General features: G+C 38.0%; 2 protein-coding genes across 2 annotated transcripts in view; one reads left to right on the plus strand and one right to left on the minus strand.

Annotated features, from left to right (window-relative positions):
- The window catches only part of LOC107750310 (collagen alpha-6(IV) chain-like), a 121,209-nt gene extending 110,789 nt beyond the window's left edge, over nucleotides 1–10,420 (minus strand). The window contains exons 1-3 of the mRNA XM_016565635.1: nucleotides 10,340–10,420; nucleotides 10,078–10,201; nucleotides 9,871–9,916 (exon numbers count right to left, since the gene is read on the minus strand). Of these exons, the coding sequence (XP_016421121.1) occupies nucleotides 9,871–9,916; nucleotides 10,078–10,088 (57 nt within the window). The 5' untranslated portion in view covers nucleotides 10,089–10,201; nucleotides 10,340–10,420. The remainder of the gene's footprint in view (nucleotides 1–9,870; nucleotides 9,917–10,077; nucleotides 10,202–10,339) is intronic.
- Nucleotides 10,421–11,185: 765 nt separating this feature from the next.
- Nucleotides 11,186–17,450, plus strand: part of LOC107750312 (collagen alpha-5(IV) chain-like) — a gene marked incomplete at its 3' end in the record, with an annotated part of 39,311 nt that continues 33,046 nt past the window's right edge. Inside the window, exon 1 of the mRNA XM_016565636.1 lies at nucleotides 11,186–11,429. Within this exon, the coding sequence (XP_016421122.1) occupies nucleotides 11,352–11,429 (78 nt within the window). The remainder of the gene's footprint in view (nucleotides 11,430–17,450) is intronic.

The raw sequence follows: 17,450 nt of genomic DNA on the forward strand, positions 1-17,450 counted from the left end.
CTTATTTTCTAATAACAAAGATAAAATAATGACAAAGATTTTTATCTTTGCTCACTTTAGCCTAAATGTCTGCCATTCTTTTTTATTTTTTATATTGTGTTAAGGTGTAAGAGGTGTTATGTTTCTGCACTCTTGTGTTACTTTCAGTAAAAGTGTGGTTATTATTAAATTCCGTATCATTAAAATTGAATTACATTTAAAAAGTCTTACAAAATTACTTTATATTATTTAATAAAATAATAAATAATCATTACAAAGCATTTCCGGTTTCGGTTTCGGCCCAGAATTTTCATTTCGGTGCATCCCTATGTATAATGTCCTCCAACCAGTTACATGTCCTCTTTGACTGATAGGACAGGGAAGGCTCACACTAAATATTTGGCAATATGAAAAGAAAACTCACAAATGAGAATTCTGTTTCTCCTAGACCAGGGATGCTGTGGTTAGTTGAACCCCTTTATATTTACTTTTTTGAATATTTGTTAAATATTTACTTGCAGTACTCACTGATATTTTTATTTAATATTTCAATATTTCAACACATTTGCATGTTTACTGTACTCTGGTGTCGGTTAATAGTCATATGACATGCAGGTAAACAAAATATTTAATCTTTTTTTTAGCAAGTGCTTTATTTTGATGTTTTACTTTTAAGATGATTTTTTTTTTTTACATTTTTATAATTTATTTAATTATTAGCCTTCTACAAATGTCATGCCTACTGTAGTTTCAGAAAAAATTCCAATGTCTGTCTTTATCACAACACTAAATCCACGATACTGCAAGTTTTCAATATGAACATTTCTTATCAAATTTTTCCAAGACCAAGTCATCTAAATTATTCTATCCACATTAATATTATAGCTAATAGTCTTGTGCATGTCTGTTTTCATTTCTCCTTAAGAATTTTTAGAGAAACATTAGAGACAGAGTTGAGATGACATAACTCCAACCAAACTAAAAGAGCAACTTCTGAGCAATAAAACTGTTCTCTGGGAGTCTACTGATTGCTGAAGTTTTAAATACAAAAACAAGCAATAAGAAACTGTACAAATATACCTTACTGAATTAACATAACATGATGTTCTTATTAAAGTTAACTGCTTGAAAATTCCCTAAGGGGGTCACGGAAAGAGCTAATGTGGTCCAGATTACACTAGTTAGAGACACATTGTGTATCACTGATGAGATCAACCAAGTAGTTCCTGTGCTGTGACCTGGTACTGAACCAATGCAGTTGAGCTTTTCTTCACCAGAGGTACAAATCTCGGCCATTAACAGAAACCACAGACCACATTTGGTTGTAAAACATGGTGAAACATAATGACTTGGCTGGAGGACACTCAACCAACCAATGAGCTGACAAATTTTGCACACGGTAAATAAAAACTCAAACCCACCCAACCATTTCTGAAACAACTCAAATCATTAGAATTTAAAAATCTTTAAACGTGAAGACCACCACTCCATTTCCTTCTTCATTCTCTCCACTCTCCCATGTGATTACACCACCACATTGATATAATTAATGAACAGCACACCTTCATTGTCTTTTACAGGCCCAAGGAGTAAAAAGAAAAAAACCTGCAGGATCCACCTTAAATCTGCCTTGGAGCAGTAAAGCAGGAACAGACAGGTGAGAAAGACAGGTAAAAAGGTCGTGGAGAGAGTGATGAAGAACATTCATCTTTCAAGACAGGATAGAGGGACGACAAGAGGGGAGAAGAAGACAGTAAGTAAATGGTGGTCTCAGGAAAGATATGATATTCTTGGATTAAACAGGAGGGTAAATGTTTGAGAAGGAGAAAGAAGAAAGCATCAGAGCTGAGGGTAATAATACAGAGGATCAGAGGTGGTGTGTGTGTGTGTGTAGTACTTCGCTGGGGCGGGTGGTGCAGGTGAGGGGGTTCAGCTGCTTAGCCAACGGTTGGAGACTAAGCTGAGGCCTGCCCCTGTCACGGATTTGGGAATGCCATCATGGGAATGTCTAGCTCCAGGGCCTTAGGTCTGGAGGGGGGCTGACATATACCATTTTTCATTCCATCTTAACATCCGCAAGCGATGTAGTGCACTGAAACTCCAAATGATTGCAGCCGTATACATTACCACTAAAATGATTTCTAATTTAACAATAACGTGACATGCATACTTTCGATGCTTTATGCATGATAGTACTTGACCGTGCTGAGCTAAACTATGCTATAGTAGATTACACTGTAATATTACAGATTCACACACTGATGCTTAGGCTTTAGAAGTGTTTGTCAAGGTAAGCATCAGCAGTACTGTATATCCTGGAATATAAATCACATTTTTTCATCATCTGAAACGTGCTGCGGCTTATATTCCAAAGCGACTTAGATGCATATAATGCACTTCAAGCAGGCAGAACATGAGCAAAGTGCACACATTAGGATTTGTGCCGAATGAGAGCGGTATGTGAACCCAAGTTTATTTGCATATCACATTTCCCACATGACGACAGTTTATAGGGTTGAGAATGTTCGTTTTATTTACCAGTATTTTACATTATTTCTGAATAAAAATAAAATGCGAGTTATACACCAACATTTCCTCTCAACTATGCATTTTTGACCCGGTGCAACTTACAGAATTATTTTCCTGAAAATACAGTACTATTATTTATGGTCAGGGTTACGAATATGATCCTGGGTATGTTGCTCCAAACATGTATGACTTGCTTTCTTCTGTGGAACAAAATATTTGATCCAAAGTCAATGGGATCCAGTGTTATTTGGACCTCTTCAAAATATCTTGTTTCGTCTTCGATGGAAGAAAGTACTTCATACAGGTTTGGCATGACATAAGTGAATTAATTTCACTCTCATGTCATTCTTACAATTTTTTGCCAGACATACAATAAATTAGCTAAAAGAATTTAAAAAAGCAAGCCGGAAAAAAAACAACATTGGCGCTTGTATGGGCAAGCACCAATCACAGTTTCTTAGAAATTGTAAAAATGTAGATCTTTCTGTTTCTATACTGGTCACTCAGAGTGTAAGGAGGAAACTGATTTTTTTTTTATCAATTTAGAATTTTTTTTTTTTTAAAACAACATTTATTACACCTGGCCCCTCATGCTGTTTCAAATTTTCAATAGCACTAAAAAGCCTGCTCAGACAGTTCATGCTCAAACAAAGCTTAGACAAGGGTTCATTTGAGCAATTGGCATCAGCTACTGAAAACTGTTTATATAATTCACAGGTGGACTCATCATAGGTAAAGAATGAAGGAGGAATTAAGGAGATCCTGTACAATAGATATGTGGGGGGAAAAAACAACAGGGGGAAGAAAGGATGATGTAGTCCCGTAGAGAGGGAGGGGAGGCCAAACACAGATGAATGAGCTATTCCAATAACAGGCTTTCTTGCAGCACAACACAGAGTAACTGCAAGATGCATTAATTAGACAGATGCGGTATGAATGTGGTATTTACTTGCTTACTCACTGTCAATACTTACTTATTACCAGTACGAAATATTAGTGTGCTTCTATCTTTATGTCTATATTAGGCTCATTCACAACAATGGTGAACATGTAGATGAATAAAAGTGTGCTTGGGGGGTTTGCCCTGAGGGTGCCAATTCACTCTGAAGGTTATACGGATGACAGAGAAGGGTGGGGTACATGAAGGAATTGAAAGAATGAGTGAAAGCAAGCCAGCCATTAACAAATAAAAAAAGAAAAACAGAAAGAAAAGAGCAAACATCCATTTCAAAGCAAAGAGTAAATCCAGCCCAAGGCTACAGTGACATGTAGATGGTGTAACACAAGGTGTGTAAGGAACTAAAACAACATAAACATAAACCTACCTATATGTTTCGATAAAAGGGGACCCTCTTTAAGCAGAAAAAAACCCCTGAGGGGAATTTGTATGTTCTTCCATCAATCCAACAATCTTTCATCTGTCTGTTTTTCCATGCTCTCAGTGTGAGAACTGCATTTGCTCATCATTATAAATGCTTATTCTCTGTATATCTCATTCATTTCTTTCTTGAAAATTAAGCAAAAATCACTAAGGCTGATGATACATGGGGAACTATTTGAGCAATGTTGCCGGGCAAATTTGGGCAATGTTACGATCAACAGGCAACCAGGTGAGACACAGGGCCCACGACCAATCTAAAGTATCCAGATAAAAATTGCTCAAAAAGTTGCCCCATGTATCATCAGCCTAATGCAGCTCTTACTTTGGGGTAGAGGTTTAAACAAATATCTACACCCACAAAAAATTTCCTGTCCCATCTATGCTTGTTGAAGAGAAGTGAGACGTATGATTTCTTAGATTTTTTTGTGTTTGTCAGTAATAAACCACATTGCAATGCCCTAGCAGTTACCCAGAATGCTGTAACAAATGCACAACAATGCACTAAAGTAGTAGTTTTCTGTTTATTATTCCTATGTCCTTTCCTTTCTTTTTTTCCTTTTACAGTGTTTCAGAAACCCGTGAGTGAAGGAAAGAATGTTAAGATGCTCTCTCCACACACTCTCACTCTGTTCCGTAGTGTAACCTTCGACCCTTTGTTTGCTTTGAACATGAGTGAACATGGATCTTGGTGAGCTCTATCATATGTGTAGAGTTGATGGCAAGTCAGAGACAAAAATGTCACTGGCATGCCTTTAGTCCTGTCACTCTCTTAAACCAGCTGTGGAGGAGAAATCTGTCATCACCTCCGAGACTTTAAAGGGGTCATATGATGCGATTTCAAGTTTTCCTTTCTCTTTGGAGTGTTACAAGCTCTTGGTGCATAAAGAAGATCTGTAAAGTTGCAAAGACTAAAGTCTCAAATCCAAATAGATATTCTTTATAAAAGTTAAGAGTCAGCCACGCCTACTACAATAATGTACAGTATTTGAAAAATAATGTGTTTTTTGAACATTAAAGCATGTCAACATATTCTGTTACACCAAATACACAAAATAATGATCTTTAAAATAGCATCATATGACCCCTTTAATCTCCCAAATCTCTGGAAAACTTTTGAAGAGCTACTTGCTGCATGATTTGAAAGGTTTAACGAGAAGAAGGAAAATACAACAAAAACAGGGAGATCAGGGTACAAGATATAAAGATAAAAAGAGACCATACGTTAAGAAATAACTTATGATGGGCAAAAAAGGCCATGTAGAGCTATGGGAAACGGTGAGGGAAAGAGACCCTCAGCAGGCCTTTACAACTTGTATGAAATGAAATTATCCTTAGCAGCCGAACATGTCACAGTAGCATGCTGTGATTTATACTCATGTTGATATGAATGTAACAGCAGGACATTATAGAAGAGCATGGCTGGAGATGTGACAGAGTGAAGCAGTAAAAGCCAGGCCACACACGTGGTCCCACAAACATCCACAAGTCTACATACCAGAGGTGTGACCAAGTCGTTGTTTTGCAAGTCACAAGTAAGTCTCGAGTCTTTGCATTCAATTCTCGATTTGGGACTCGAGTCCGAGTCAAGTCTCAAGTCATGTGACTCGAGTCCACAACCCTGCTACATACAGATGCTATCCATCGTCATGAAAGATGAAAAAGCAGTAAAACTGTCTGCTTTTGGCACTGCGAAAATGTGCAGATCTAAAGGATCCCTCTCATGTACGACCACAAGCCTCTGTACTGTAAAATCAGGCCATGTAAGGAGTAAAGCTCTCACTGACATTAAGATTAACTAATTTCTGCTCAGTAACTAAACCAAATCTGATGAGGCAAAGAGAGAAACATGTAGGGAACAATAAATGAAGCCACCTGGCAAGTTAACTACAAAAAAATCCTGCTCAAATCTTTACATCTATTATCAGTAAAAGAAGGTTGAAAATGGATAGGTGATATATAAACAATGAGATTGAGACATTTAGGACTAGAGGAGAATAAACATGAATGCTTATAGACTTTATCAGGAAGGAAAATGGTGAGATGGAAGAAAGGAACGAAAGAAGGTCAGCTTTAGGTCATTCCAGTGGGAACTGTCGCAGGCTAATAGCTATAAAAAAATATCTGACTGCTCACTATGTTGTCACTAAATTTAATTTCTTACTAAACGTAATTTAGACCATTGACATGATATTTAACATACAACAAACACAGAAACAGCCATCTTCTCCATCATGCCCTCAATTGTCTAGAGTTAACAACACATCTATCTCAATCCACTTATCCTACTATCAAATTGAGGGCCATAAACATTACCTCCTGGTGTTACAGCTTTTAAATGGATGGAGGGGACATGAGAATTTGTGCCCCAGGGAAGGTTCAAATGGTGAGGGGCACTAACAAATCACAAAGCAATCACAAAGTGTCTCGGTCTGACCTGGAGGAATGTTCTAGAAAGTGACACCTGCAGCAAGGAAAAGTGCAGAAAAACTCTCAACACGCTGTACCAGGCAGCCCAGGAATTTCTCATGGCGGAGGAAGCATGGACTGTCCTCTGTGATAGCACTAAGACAATATTCACACAAAAAGCACAACAGTTCCTTGTGAAACTGTGAGAAGTGAATGATTATAAAGATTAGTCATGCATGTTTTTGTTCATTAAAATCCACCCCCCTCTCCTTAACACTGACCTAACATTAATCCCTACTTTTATCCCACACCTAAAGTAAGCAGTTATTTTATGTGACAATAAAACTGATATTTTACATTAAATATTCTAAACAAGCCCATTTTTTATTCCGAGCTTTAGGGAATTTTAAAGGGAAAGGATCCCTTACTCTATGTGCACCTAGTTATTGCAATCCATTGCTTTTGGCTTAGTTAAAATACTAAGAAATTATCTATCTGCACAGTGCTCAAGCACAAAACCCCTCAGCTTAAGTACTTTAACACGCATTCATGTTTTTCTAGATCGCATAAACCACTTTATCTCTCTCTCTCTCTCATTCTCTCTCTCCACTGATATGGTGTGTAGGAGAGGTAGTTCTCATCCAAATATTTCCGCTACGGTTTCTTTCATGCTGTGCTATAGAACACATCAAAAAGGCTCTTCCAGTACTTAGTAGGACAGGATACTATCACAAACACTATCAGTCTGTTTTAGAAAGGCTATGAGATATAATTGGCTGTTTTGCCAAAATGATTTAGATTATTTTTATTAATCAAGAAAAGTGAATATAATACACAATCATTGTGAGAACAATGCTTTTGAGTGTCTGCAGATAAGAACTGCCAGGAGTCTTAATCTTTCTTAAAAAGATCAAATAATAAAATTTATCAACAAACATTTGCGTAGTCAGCACAAATTCTTGTAACTGAGAGATTACACTAAAAGCAAATAAACAGTGTGTTTTATATAGTCTGACAGTAACACTTAAGTTTCATTTTCTAAAGTCTTCTCTATAGAATTGAGACATGCTCCTATTTTTATTTCACTAGTTCACTAATATCTGGCTCCTTGTATTGCCCTGCTCATCATAATCCAGTTAAAGAATTTGGGCCAATTAACCCTTTAAAATCCATGTAGAAGCTTAAAATTGCTGTTAAATATCAGCACACTGCAATAAAGCTTGATTGTTCTTGCCCGTAGGAAAAAAAGGAATGGTAAAACCATTCACCTAAGACCCTGACCTCTGTCTTGACCCCATCAAAGACTCCTAAGAACTTTTCTCCTCATTCTTGCTGACCTTATCTGAATGATGTTGGAGGTCTGACCCTCTACAAGCTCCATCTACCTCCAAAAAGTTTGAGTTGAAGTGATGTCTACATTAGGAGTTGTTTAAAGAAAACTGAGTCACTGTCCAGAAAACATTCACTTAGCTGACTTTTACTTCCCAAACATCTATTAAACATGGGTGCATGATGTATATTTTTTTTTAGATCTGAACTCGTTTCTTGGTCTAAGATCTAGTCTGATATTGGAAAATAGGTCATGCAAAGTGGTAAGGCCCACTCTCTTAAGTCCCCATCAACACTATCGGTGTCCCACAGGGATCACTGCTTGGCCCCTTACTGTTCTCCATCGACACCAAAAAACTTAATTGTGTCATCTAAATTTTCAGTTTCTCATATACTGTACTAAGTACTGACAACAATCAACTGCACGTCATTTACACTAAATGCCTCTGCATTCACAGAGATTACACTTGGTATTAACAACACGGCAGGGAGAGTCGGACTCGTAACCCAAAGGTTGTGGGTTCGAGTCTCGTACCGGCAGGGATTGTAGGTGGGGGGAGTGAATGTACAGCGCTCTCTCCCACCTTCAATACCACGACTGAGCCATTAAATTGTTCTAATTGGTGGAAAAAATTGGAGGTATTATGATGCAGGTTTAATTGTTTCATATAAAATTGTTTCCAATTTTTTCCACCAAGCAAGGCACCGAACCCCCAACTGCTCACCGGGCGCCGCAGCAAAAAAATGGCTGCCCACTGCTCCGTGTGTGTGTTCACTGCTGTGTGTGTGCACTTTGGATGGGATAAATGCAGAGCACTAATTCCGAGTATGGGTCACCATACTTGGCCACATGTCACGTCACTTTTTTCACTTTTTTTTTTTTTTTAAAACAAGCACTTCAAATGCAGCTCCTGAGACGACGTGACTGGATTCATCTCTGATTTTATGACTACATACCAGGGATGTGCAAAATTCAGAATTAAGAATTGGCTTCATACACAACATCCTAGTTGACTCCTAGCTGACACACTTACCATTGTGGACCATACTGAAGCAAAACATGAGTGCTTCATGCTACACAAGGAACTTAAAGAAAATCCAGCCCTCCATTAATTACCACTCTGCTAAGCTGTTTGTTACTGCAGGCTCTAATTATTTCATGACTAGACTACACTGCAAGCAACTACTCACCATCCCACCTGCATTACTCTCACGTCAGTTTGAGCCCATCCAAAATGCTGCCACTCGATAAGTGTTTAACCTCTATATATTCGCTAATGTCATGCTCGCTACAATTGCTCCCATTAACTGCTAGAATTAAACACAAGACTCTGTTTCTATTTCCCACACCCAGGGCCACTCCTTAACTTCTACAGGCATCCAGGGCTGCGTTTCCCAAAAGCATTGTAAGCTTAAGTACATTGTAGACCCATTGAAACCAATGGAGCTACGATCAACTTAGGCTTACGATGCTTTTGGGAAACTCTGCCCAGAACAGTTAAATCACAACTTACTTTCAAATAAAGCCTCAAGAGACAACTTTTCATAATTCACCTCTATAAGGATTAACACTAACCTTATATGAAACAATTAAACCTGCACCATAATACCTCCAATTTTGTCCACCAATTTAGAACAATTTAATGGCTTGACTAATCTGTAAAGATTTGTCTGTAACTACTTAAAAAAAGATTTCAAAAGGTATACTGTTATTATCACTTAAAAATGAGCCAAAGATGATAAATGGACCATAATTTATGCATACTAAATGTGCAGGCAAATTCTTGGGAAAAAATAAAACAGTAAGAATAAAACAATCATATATTTAAACATTCGTGAATGACGTACTTAGAATACTGAGTGTCAATATGGTAGTAACAGGGTAAATAGGTGTGGCAGAGAAACAGGTTACTTTGCATATTAATTAGAAGGAGGAGTGTTTTGTCAGTTTGGTGATGAGAGGACTGAGATACTTCACAAATCATCAAACAAGAAATTACACATAAAAACTAATGATTTGTTAACAGTAACTAACAATTTAAAAGGCACACAAATATTTTACACAAAACTTCATAGCTTGTAATTTGTCAAGTGATTGTGTCTAAAACATTCAAATGTGTTTGTAAAAGTTAACCCAAACATGATGAGCCAAATGTATATTACTAAGAACAACTTAAAGTATCATTTGCGACTAAATCCACAAGGGGAAGTACTGTTATGCGTTTTAATAATGATAGAAGACTTACCCCTTGAGCAGACACTGCATACAAGACAACTGGTAACACAAAACTCCTGTGAAGGGAGATGAACAAAACCATCATATGTGCTCTAACGAAATAAAGCGCATTATTTAACTCGGTGACTAAAACTGACAGTTCACTATTTAACGTCCAAGTGTCTGAATTTGTAACCAAGCGTAATAAAATGACATCTCTAGATATAAATGTACTTACCAAAGCTTCATTTTGCAAAGCTTTGAGGGAAACGCAGGTAATGTATCCTCGGCGTCTTCACGGTAAGCCTCTGTTAAATGGCTTCAAACCTATTCATTTGAGAATCCGGTGAGCGGTTCGTCCACTTCGAAGGGCAAGAAGTGAGATAAGGATAAATAGAAACAATTCAACGAGAGCTGAAAATATAATTTTGCACATGCAATGAGTATTTTATGAAGATCTGCTTCTGTGTGTCCTCTGAGAATAAGAGAAGTTCACTTACAAGAAAGTTCTGTGTTGGAAACGCTCTCCTCGCGGCAGAGTCGATTCACGCGCCCTGCAAGTGCGCTGTGTTCCGAGAAGAGGGCGGGCTTTCCACCCGTCAATCACTCGCGTCTCACGCTTTTGCCTCTAAACAAACAGCGATAACAACCACAAACGTATCAGTAAACAGTGTGGCACTCATGTAAGCTGAAATATCATTAATGCAGCCTATATCTCACACACGACTGGACATAATAAAACATAATGAAAATTACATGAACACATAAACTGATCAGAGTTGATTCAATTAACTCCATACAGATTAATGCATGTCTAACTCAATATTAATAATCAGTAATAGGCTGCAAAATGACTCATTTTAACTTTAAAATAGCAGAAGATAACAAGTAAACCTTCCTATGTAGTCTATCTCGATTTATTTCAGCAAATGCCACTGCAACAAATGGAACTATTGGGCAAAAAAGTGAACTTTAAATAATATAGCCTTTCTGTGCTGGCATATATAGCTACATCCTTCTGTTTGATAATTGCCTAAAAATGAATACAAATAGCCTATATATTTGTCTTAATTTCAATTTTTGTCTGTGATGCGTCCTCCGCCACGACATCGCTAACAAATCCCCTTATAAAATCAAAAGAAAGAAACAGTGAGTAAAATAGTTTTTATTAATGATTTATCCAACAAAAAAGCGCCAAAAGACATTTAAACGTAACTTTTCATCCTCCCATGACTTTAAAGCTTAACGTCTGTGGGGATCTAGACTGGTTTTTGGCGGAGGAATATGAAGTAGTGCGGTGAGCTGGTTAAGGGGGATTCGGTAAAGTGACGGTTACATTATTGCGAGCGCTGCCAGCACTGGACATCCTTGAGACTTTACAAGAATTCCCCTATAACTTTTGAAAAAACGTGCTGGTTCTGCAGTTAGCTTAACGGAGGAATATGATACGTTCAATAAGTGTTCATAGTTGTAACTGTCAATGTTAAGAGGGCAGATTCTTTGAAAATCAGTATGAACTTAAAGGGTCTCAGCGCGGTGTTACTGGTGTTTCTCACTATAAGTACAGAGCCCCGCAAATCGGAGTCTGCGGTAAGTAATCATTGCTTGTTACTTCTTTTAGTTACATCTTAAAGTGAAACAACTGTTGCCATTGCTTTGGATCAATCACACACGCTTTAGCTAATGTTTATAAACACAGGTTACTTTATAACACGAAAGTATTGGTTTCCTTGAGATCGCTTGTGCGAACATGTGACTTGAAACATGGGATATTCATCTGCAATCGTTAAAATACAATCCGTTATATCTGATTGCCTCTACTTTATTGAGTGCAAGTGCAAATATATGCTCATCGCATTTTAATAGTCCCAACTGCATGTAGAAACGTAGGATGTTCTTTTAAAATGTATTATTAATGTTGGATATAAAACAGCAACTTTATTTAAGATATCATTTAATAATAATCGTAAAGTTTCTAACTTTCTGGTGACTCTTGTCAATATTATAGGCTATCTTTCTGTTTTTATTTTTGTTGTTGTTGTGTTTGCTTATTTATTTTTTTACTTGTGTATTTATTATCTGTAGTTTTTTTTTCTTTCATAAATACACATGTAGTCATTCTCATGCTCATATTGCATACTAGTTAACCTCACAGTCAGTAATCTGATTACTGACACTGTATTTATGTTTGCACATTACATGAGACATTATTGCCAAATTAAATGCCAGTTATTTACTCATCACAAACTTGATGTGAAATGATAAGGAATAATTGTTCTCATTTGTAAAATTTCCATATGAACCCATTCATTGAGCACAATTTTGCTGTGTTTTTAGCCACTACACCACAGAGTGATCCTGGTCAATCTGACATGCTTTGCATGCCTGTATTTTTGGACCTGATTGGATACATTGTCGCAAATACAAAGATATGGCATCACTATGGGGCCGATTCATTGTCCCACTATCAGGCAGTAGCAGACAGGTGAGGACATGTTTAGGGAGGGACCTGTCCTAGAGGTACAGATACAGCAGGGACAGAAGAGCACATGTGGTGACCTTACAACAAAACACATCATGTTCCTACATTTCCCAAAGGGCATTGTTGTGCACCAATCCCAACAGGGAATGTAAATGTAGTTTGCACTTCCCTTCCCAATGACTGGCTGTTGAATTGTTCTGATTCTCAATAAGAATTCTGGAGCTCTTTCATTTTACTCCTAAGGATCCGCCCAATTTCTTTTTCTCAGTTTACAAGGTGAAAGGTGGCATCTGTCATTCATAGAGGGAGGAGTTTACTAGCCATCAGGATAGGCATGTAGACATAGAGTGCCACCCATCCCCCGAGACCAAGATTGCACGACCCTCAGGTCTATTAAGTGAATCTAACCACAGCCTATTGTTCACACAACCTCTTAACCCCTCAAGATGATGAAAAAAAATGCCAGTTTATACGTTCCACCCCCCAGTCCAGTATGCCTCTGTGTTTGCCTGATGTGGATTATCAAGGAGACAGTGTGTGGCACTGATTATTTAGGATAATTCCGAATTTGAAACATTTGTTTTATAATGTGACAGATTATAAAACAACAGACACTTTTTGGTTGTTAAAAAAAAGGTGCGCTCGTTCAAAACAGTTGCATTCTATCCTTCGCTTGCTGTGCTGATTTAAATCTAGCGGTTCTTCGCTGTGTCCAAGTAAACTATTATTGATAAATCCTTGTCTGGTAATATTTTAGCAATCATGTCATGCGTCTGTTTAGAATCAGAAATAGTGATGCCAGATTTGTGAATGAATAAATATTGATGTAATTGGTCTAGTTTTGCAAAAAAGTCTGAAATAGTTTAATTCATTCATTGACTCGGATTAATTCATTTAGACAGTTCACTCTGGCATAGAAACGTTTGTAGCTGTTTCTCACATCATAACAGAATACTTTAAAAGTCATAAAACAAAAAGAGCGCTGGATGAGGTGGATAATTAATCCACTGTAGGTAACAAAACTTGCAAATGTATTCTATCGTTTGTCAACAATGAAGCAGCTCTTTATTGCAGGTGCAGCTTGTGAAGACCGTTTATATCCATTTATCCATAACATTATCAAAAAAAGTACCAAAATATTGGGAAACTTGGTGTTGGGGGGGAAGCACTCAATCTAACTAAGAAATGTCCTTTTGAGGAGCCAATGCAGTGTGAAAGAACAGATTTTTAAAGCCTTTATTTTTAAAATGTCAAAGCCTTTTATCTCAAAGCAGAATGGAATTCCTGGCAACAATTCCCACCTTCTGTCTTTCAGTACTGGCCGCCTAGTGGTGAAATCTAGCATCACATTAGTGTATTTTAAAGGGGTCATATGATGTTGCTAAAAATAACATTATTTTGTGTATTTGGTGTAATGAAATGTGTTTATGCGGTTTAAGGTTAAAAAAACACATTATTTTCCACATACTGTACAAATCGCATCATATGACCCCTTTAATGATAGTTGAAGACAAACATGTCCTTAGTCAGTAATTTTTATTTTGTTTATATACAAACTAAAATTCTAATTATCTATGATATTTTAGGTTTTTATTCTTCTGGAGATGCCAGAACCTGGAGTCACCAGGTCAGAGAGTTTGTTGGTAACTTGAACCATAGGGGTCTGCTTTGAACGTTTCATACTTGAGGGACTCCATACACTGTGCAGGTCAAGGTGTATGAACATGTATGAGTGTGTGTGTGGCGTCTGTACGTGTTCTGCTTCAGATATGTGTGTGTGAGCGCAGATATGAGCACACTTACATGCTGGGATGTGTACATATCTGCTTGTATGTACATAATATGGTAATGCACATACATGTTGGTGTGCCTTTGCACATGTCTGTGTGTGTGTGTGTCACAGTGTGTGTAATAGAATCCACCAAAACCCCTAGAGTCACAAATGATGAAGCACCCCAGCTATCAAAAAAAAAAAAAAAAAACACACCCATGAAGTCAACCCAAACATCAGTAATCTGTGTTCACAGCCATGACATCCATTCAGTGCAGAGATATCTACCCTGAGTGCCCGGGTTTTGCTGCAATCTCATGCCAGGATATGGGGACCAAGTTGGCAGCTCATGATAGTTCTGTCTCTCCTGGAGGACAAGCAAATTCCAGTCTTATCTCACCTGCAGGAGAGAGAGAGGGTCACCGAGATGTGCACAGGCAGCCATGCAAGAAACTTATTTCAAAACAGGCCCACAAGCGCTTGCAATGCTCACTATGACAGCTTGCACTAGAAAACTATTTTTATAAAATCTATGTTGAGTTTTCTAGAATTGGATTTCTAGTTTCACGAGTTAAAGGGATAGTTCACCCAAAAATGAAAAATTGCTGTTAATTTACCCACCCTCAGACCATCCAAGATGATGGTGACTTTTGTCATTCAGTAGAACAGTAAAGAAGATTTTTAGCTAAAACCGTGGTCCTTGGTGATGCTTAAAATCAAAGTCAGCAGCTGCGGTTGAGGTGAAGCGATTGGTCTGTGCAAGAAACTGAACATTATTTACAATATTATTACCTGTAATCTATAGCATCAGGCAAACGGTGCAGAGTGATGTACGGTTCGCGAACGAATAATTCTTTTGAATGGGTTCTTGAGATAATTAACAGTAACATTTTCATTTTTGGGTGAATTATCTCTTTAAGAGGCTAGTATCAAGACTGTGAAGAGACATTCTGAGTCACCTGGAGTGTGTTTATGCTGAACTTCATGCCCTCATGTGTCAAAGGCTCTTTAATAGTCTTCAATATGTCATTATACAGTTCTGAGTCATTATTTAGTATGACTTCTGAGATGTTCCTCCAAAATGTTTTGAGGAGAAATAAAACAGACAAAAATGAGAAAATGGTTGTTGCATAGTATGCATATGGCTCAGATAATTTAATTTTGGAAGATACTTTGATATCTTCGCAAATCTGACCACAGTTTAAAACGTTAAGTAAATGTACATGCATTTTAAAAGTTCAGTTTCACTCAGACTTAATAATTTGTTAAACATATTAAAATGATCATTTTTTTAATAAATATTTTTTTTTTTTTTACATATTTTAGTCTAACTGAAAACGTACCAGTTACTGTTTCTGACACATTGTATGAAGATACATTACTGAGGTATTTTTCTCAGGAGAAACATCACAGAAGCAGGAGATTCAATCAAAATCTTTTGATCAAAGCAGGAGACTTGATCAAAATCTATTGCTGGTTGAAGGCCTAGTGAGTGTTAATAGATTAAATGGTATGTGTGTACTGTGCTTATACTTACAATGTGGTGAGAAAGAGATGCAAATACCATTTAGGATTAGCTGGACAGTGATCCTCCTCTCACACCCAATCTCTATTTCCCCCACTGCCTCACCCCCCACAGCGCTAAACCCCAAATAGCAACTTTTTCAGTGGCTGGCTAATTTACACCACACATACAAACACATGCATGCACTCTGTGTTTGTTTAAGTGATGGAGAGGTCATCAAACTGTGAAAGAGAGAGAAGTTACCTGGACAGTATAAAGACTTTTTGCGCAGAGGTTTGTCTGCTTTAGATATCTTCTCATCTTAGTCTGAGACTGAGGCATGTTTCGTCAGAGTTTGAATGGGAGCAAGAGAACATCTATTGTTGCTCCAGACATCACCTTCATTATCATTCTCTCTGTTTGATATGCAGTCACGTAAAGGGATTTTTGGGTTAGTGCATTACAGAAATCTGTGGTACATTACATTGCTTTTAGCTGATCCAGCACATTAGAGAACAACAAAGTTAATATGTTTCTAAGAACTTAGAATTTACATTTCATACTTTTAAAGTTCATTTAATACTTTGTCATTACATTTACCAATACTATGCAAACATGATAGCCGTCTCAAAAAATGTCCATAATACCTTCATTGCTATAAATTCTTCAAACATTCTGTATAAGATGAGAGAGCAGAAGTTCTGAAATGGTTTTGTTCCAGGACCCACACTTTACATTGGACATCAAGTCGAGGATCAACACAGCATCAACACATATAATATGCTGGTATGCCATTTGAAGGGATAGTACTTACCCAAATCCAAACATGTATAACTTTCTTTTTTCTGTGGAACATAAAATAAGATATTTTGATAAATGTCTCAGTGTTTTTTTGTCCGCGGTCACCAAAATTCTTCAAAATATATTTGGTGTTCTTTTCCTTTTTGGGTAAACTATGCCTTTAATGTAAAAGCTAATGTGAAAGGGAAGGAAACCTCCAGAGTAATGTTTGGAGTTTATAGTACGTGAGTGTTTTATTTACTTCAGAGTGTAATGTTATTTGCCGGGGACCGTATTCACAAAACATTTTATCTTAGCACTAAGAATTCTCCTAAATAGCAAAAAAAATAGCAGTCACAAAAATTTACTGAATCTCAGCGTATAGTCTACTTTCCACACAGGCATGAGCAATATGTCTATAGAAAACGTCTCCAGGTTACGAATGTAACCATGGTTCCCCGAGGGAACGAGACGCTGCGTCGGAAAACGCTTTGGGAACGCCCCCAGCGTGACCATGCTCTGAATCACATATGAAATCAGTCCAATAGATGGGCGAGACATCATGGGCGGGTGACGTAGCGACCAGGAAGCTATAAAAGCACGTGCGGTGGAACCGGCGTCAACTTCTAGGAATGAAGCAAGCGCTCACAGGGATGCCGGAAGTATGGCACAGAGATGCAGCGTTTCGTTCCCTCGGGGAACCATGGTTACATTCGTAACCTGGAGACGTTCCTATTCAGGAACTCGAGCTGCGTCGGAAAACGCTTTGGGAATGAGTATGCCCACGCGGCCAGACTTACCAATCCCTGCCTAGTGTGGAAGAGCACAGCTAAGGCGAGAGAAAGGAGCCAGGAGTGACGCAGAATGCAGGAAGGCAGCTGACAAAGTAGGCGGGGACATCCCGCAGCGTCCCGAAGGCCAACTTCAGAAGGAGTGAGTCTTGACCCCTAAAGGAGAGGGGAGATCAGAGGACTCGAGGCTATGAAAAAGCATCCTGATCCACCGCTTAGCATAAGCTTCTCTGGCCAGAGGCCTCAGCCTCAGCGCACCGTGGAGGAAACGTGTAACTAGGGG

This window comes from Sinocyclocheilus rhinocerous, unplaced genomic scaffold (assembly GCF_001515625.1).
Source record: "Sinocyclocheilus rhinocerous isolate Xijiao unplaced genomic scaffold, SAMN03320098_v1.1 scaffold692, whole genome shotgun sequence".
Taxonomy (NCBI): domain Eukaryota; kingdom Metazoa; phylum Chordata; class Actinopteri; order Cypriniformes; family Cyprinidae; genus Sinocyclocheilus; species Sinocyclocheilus rhinocerous.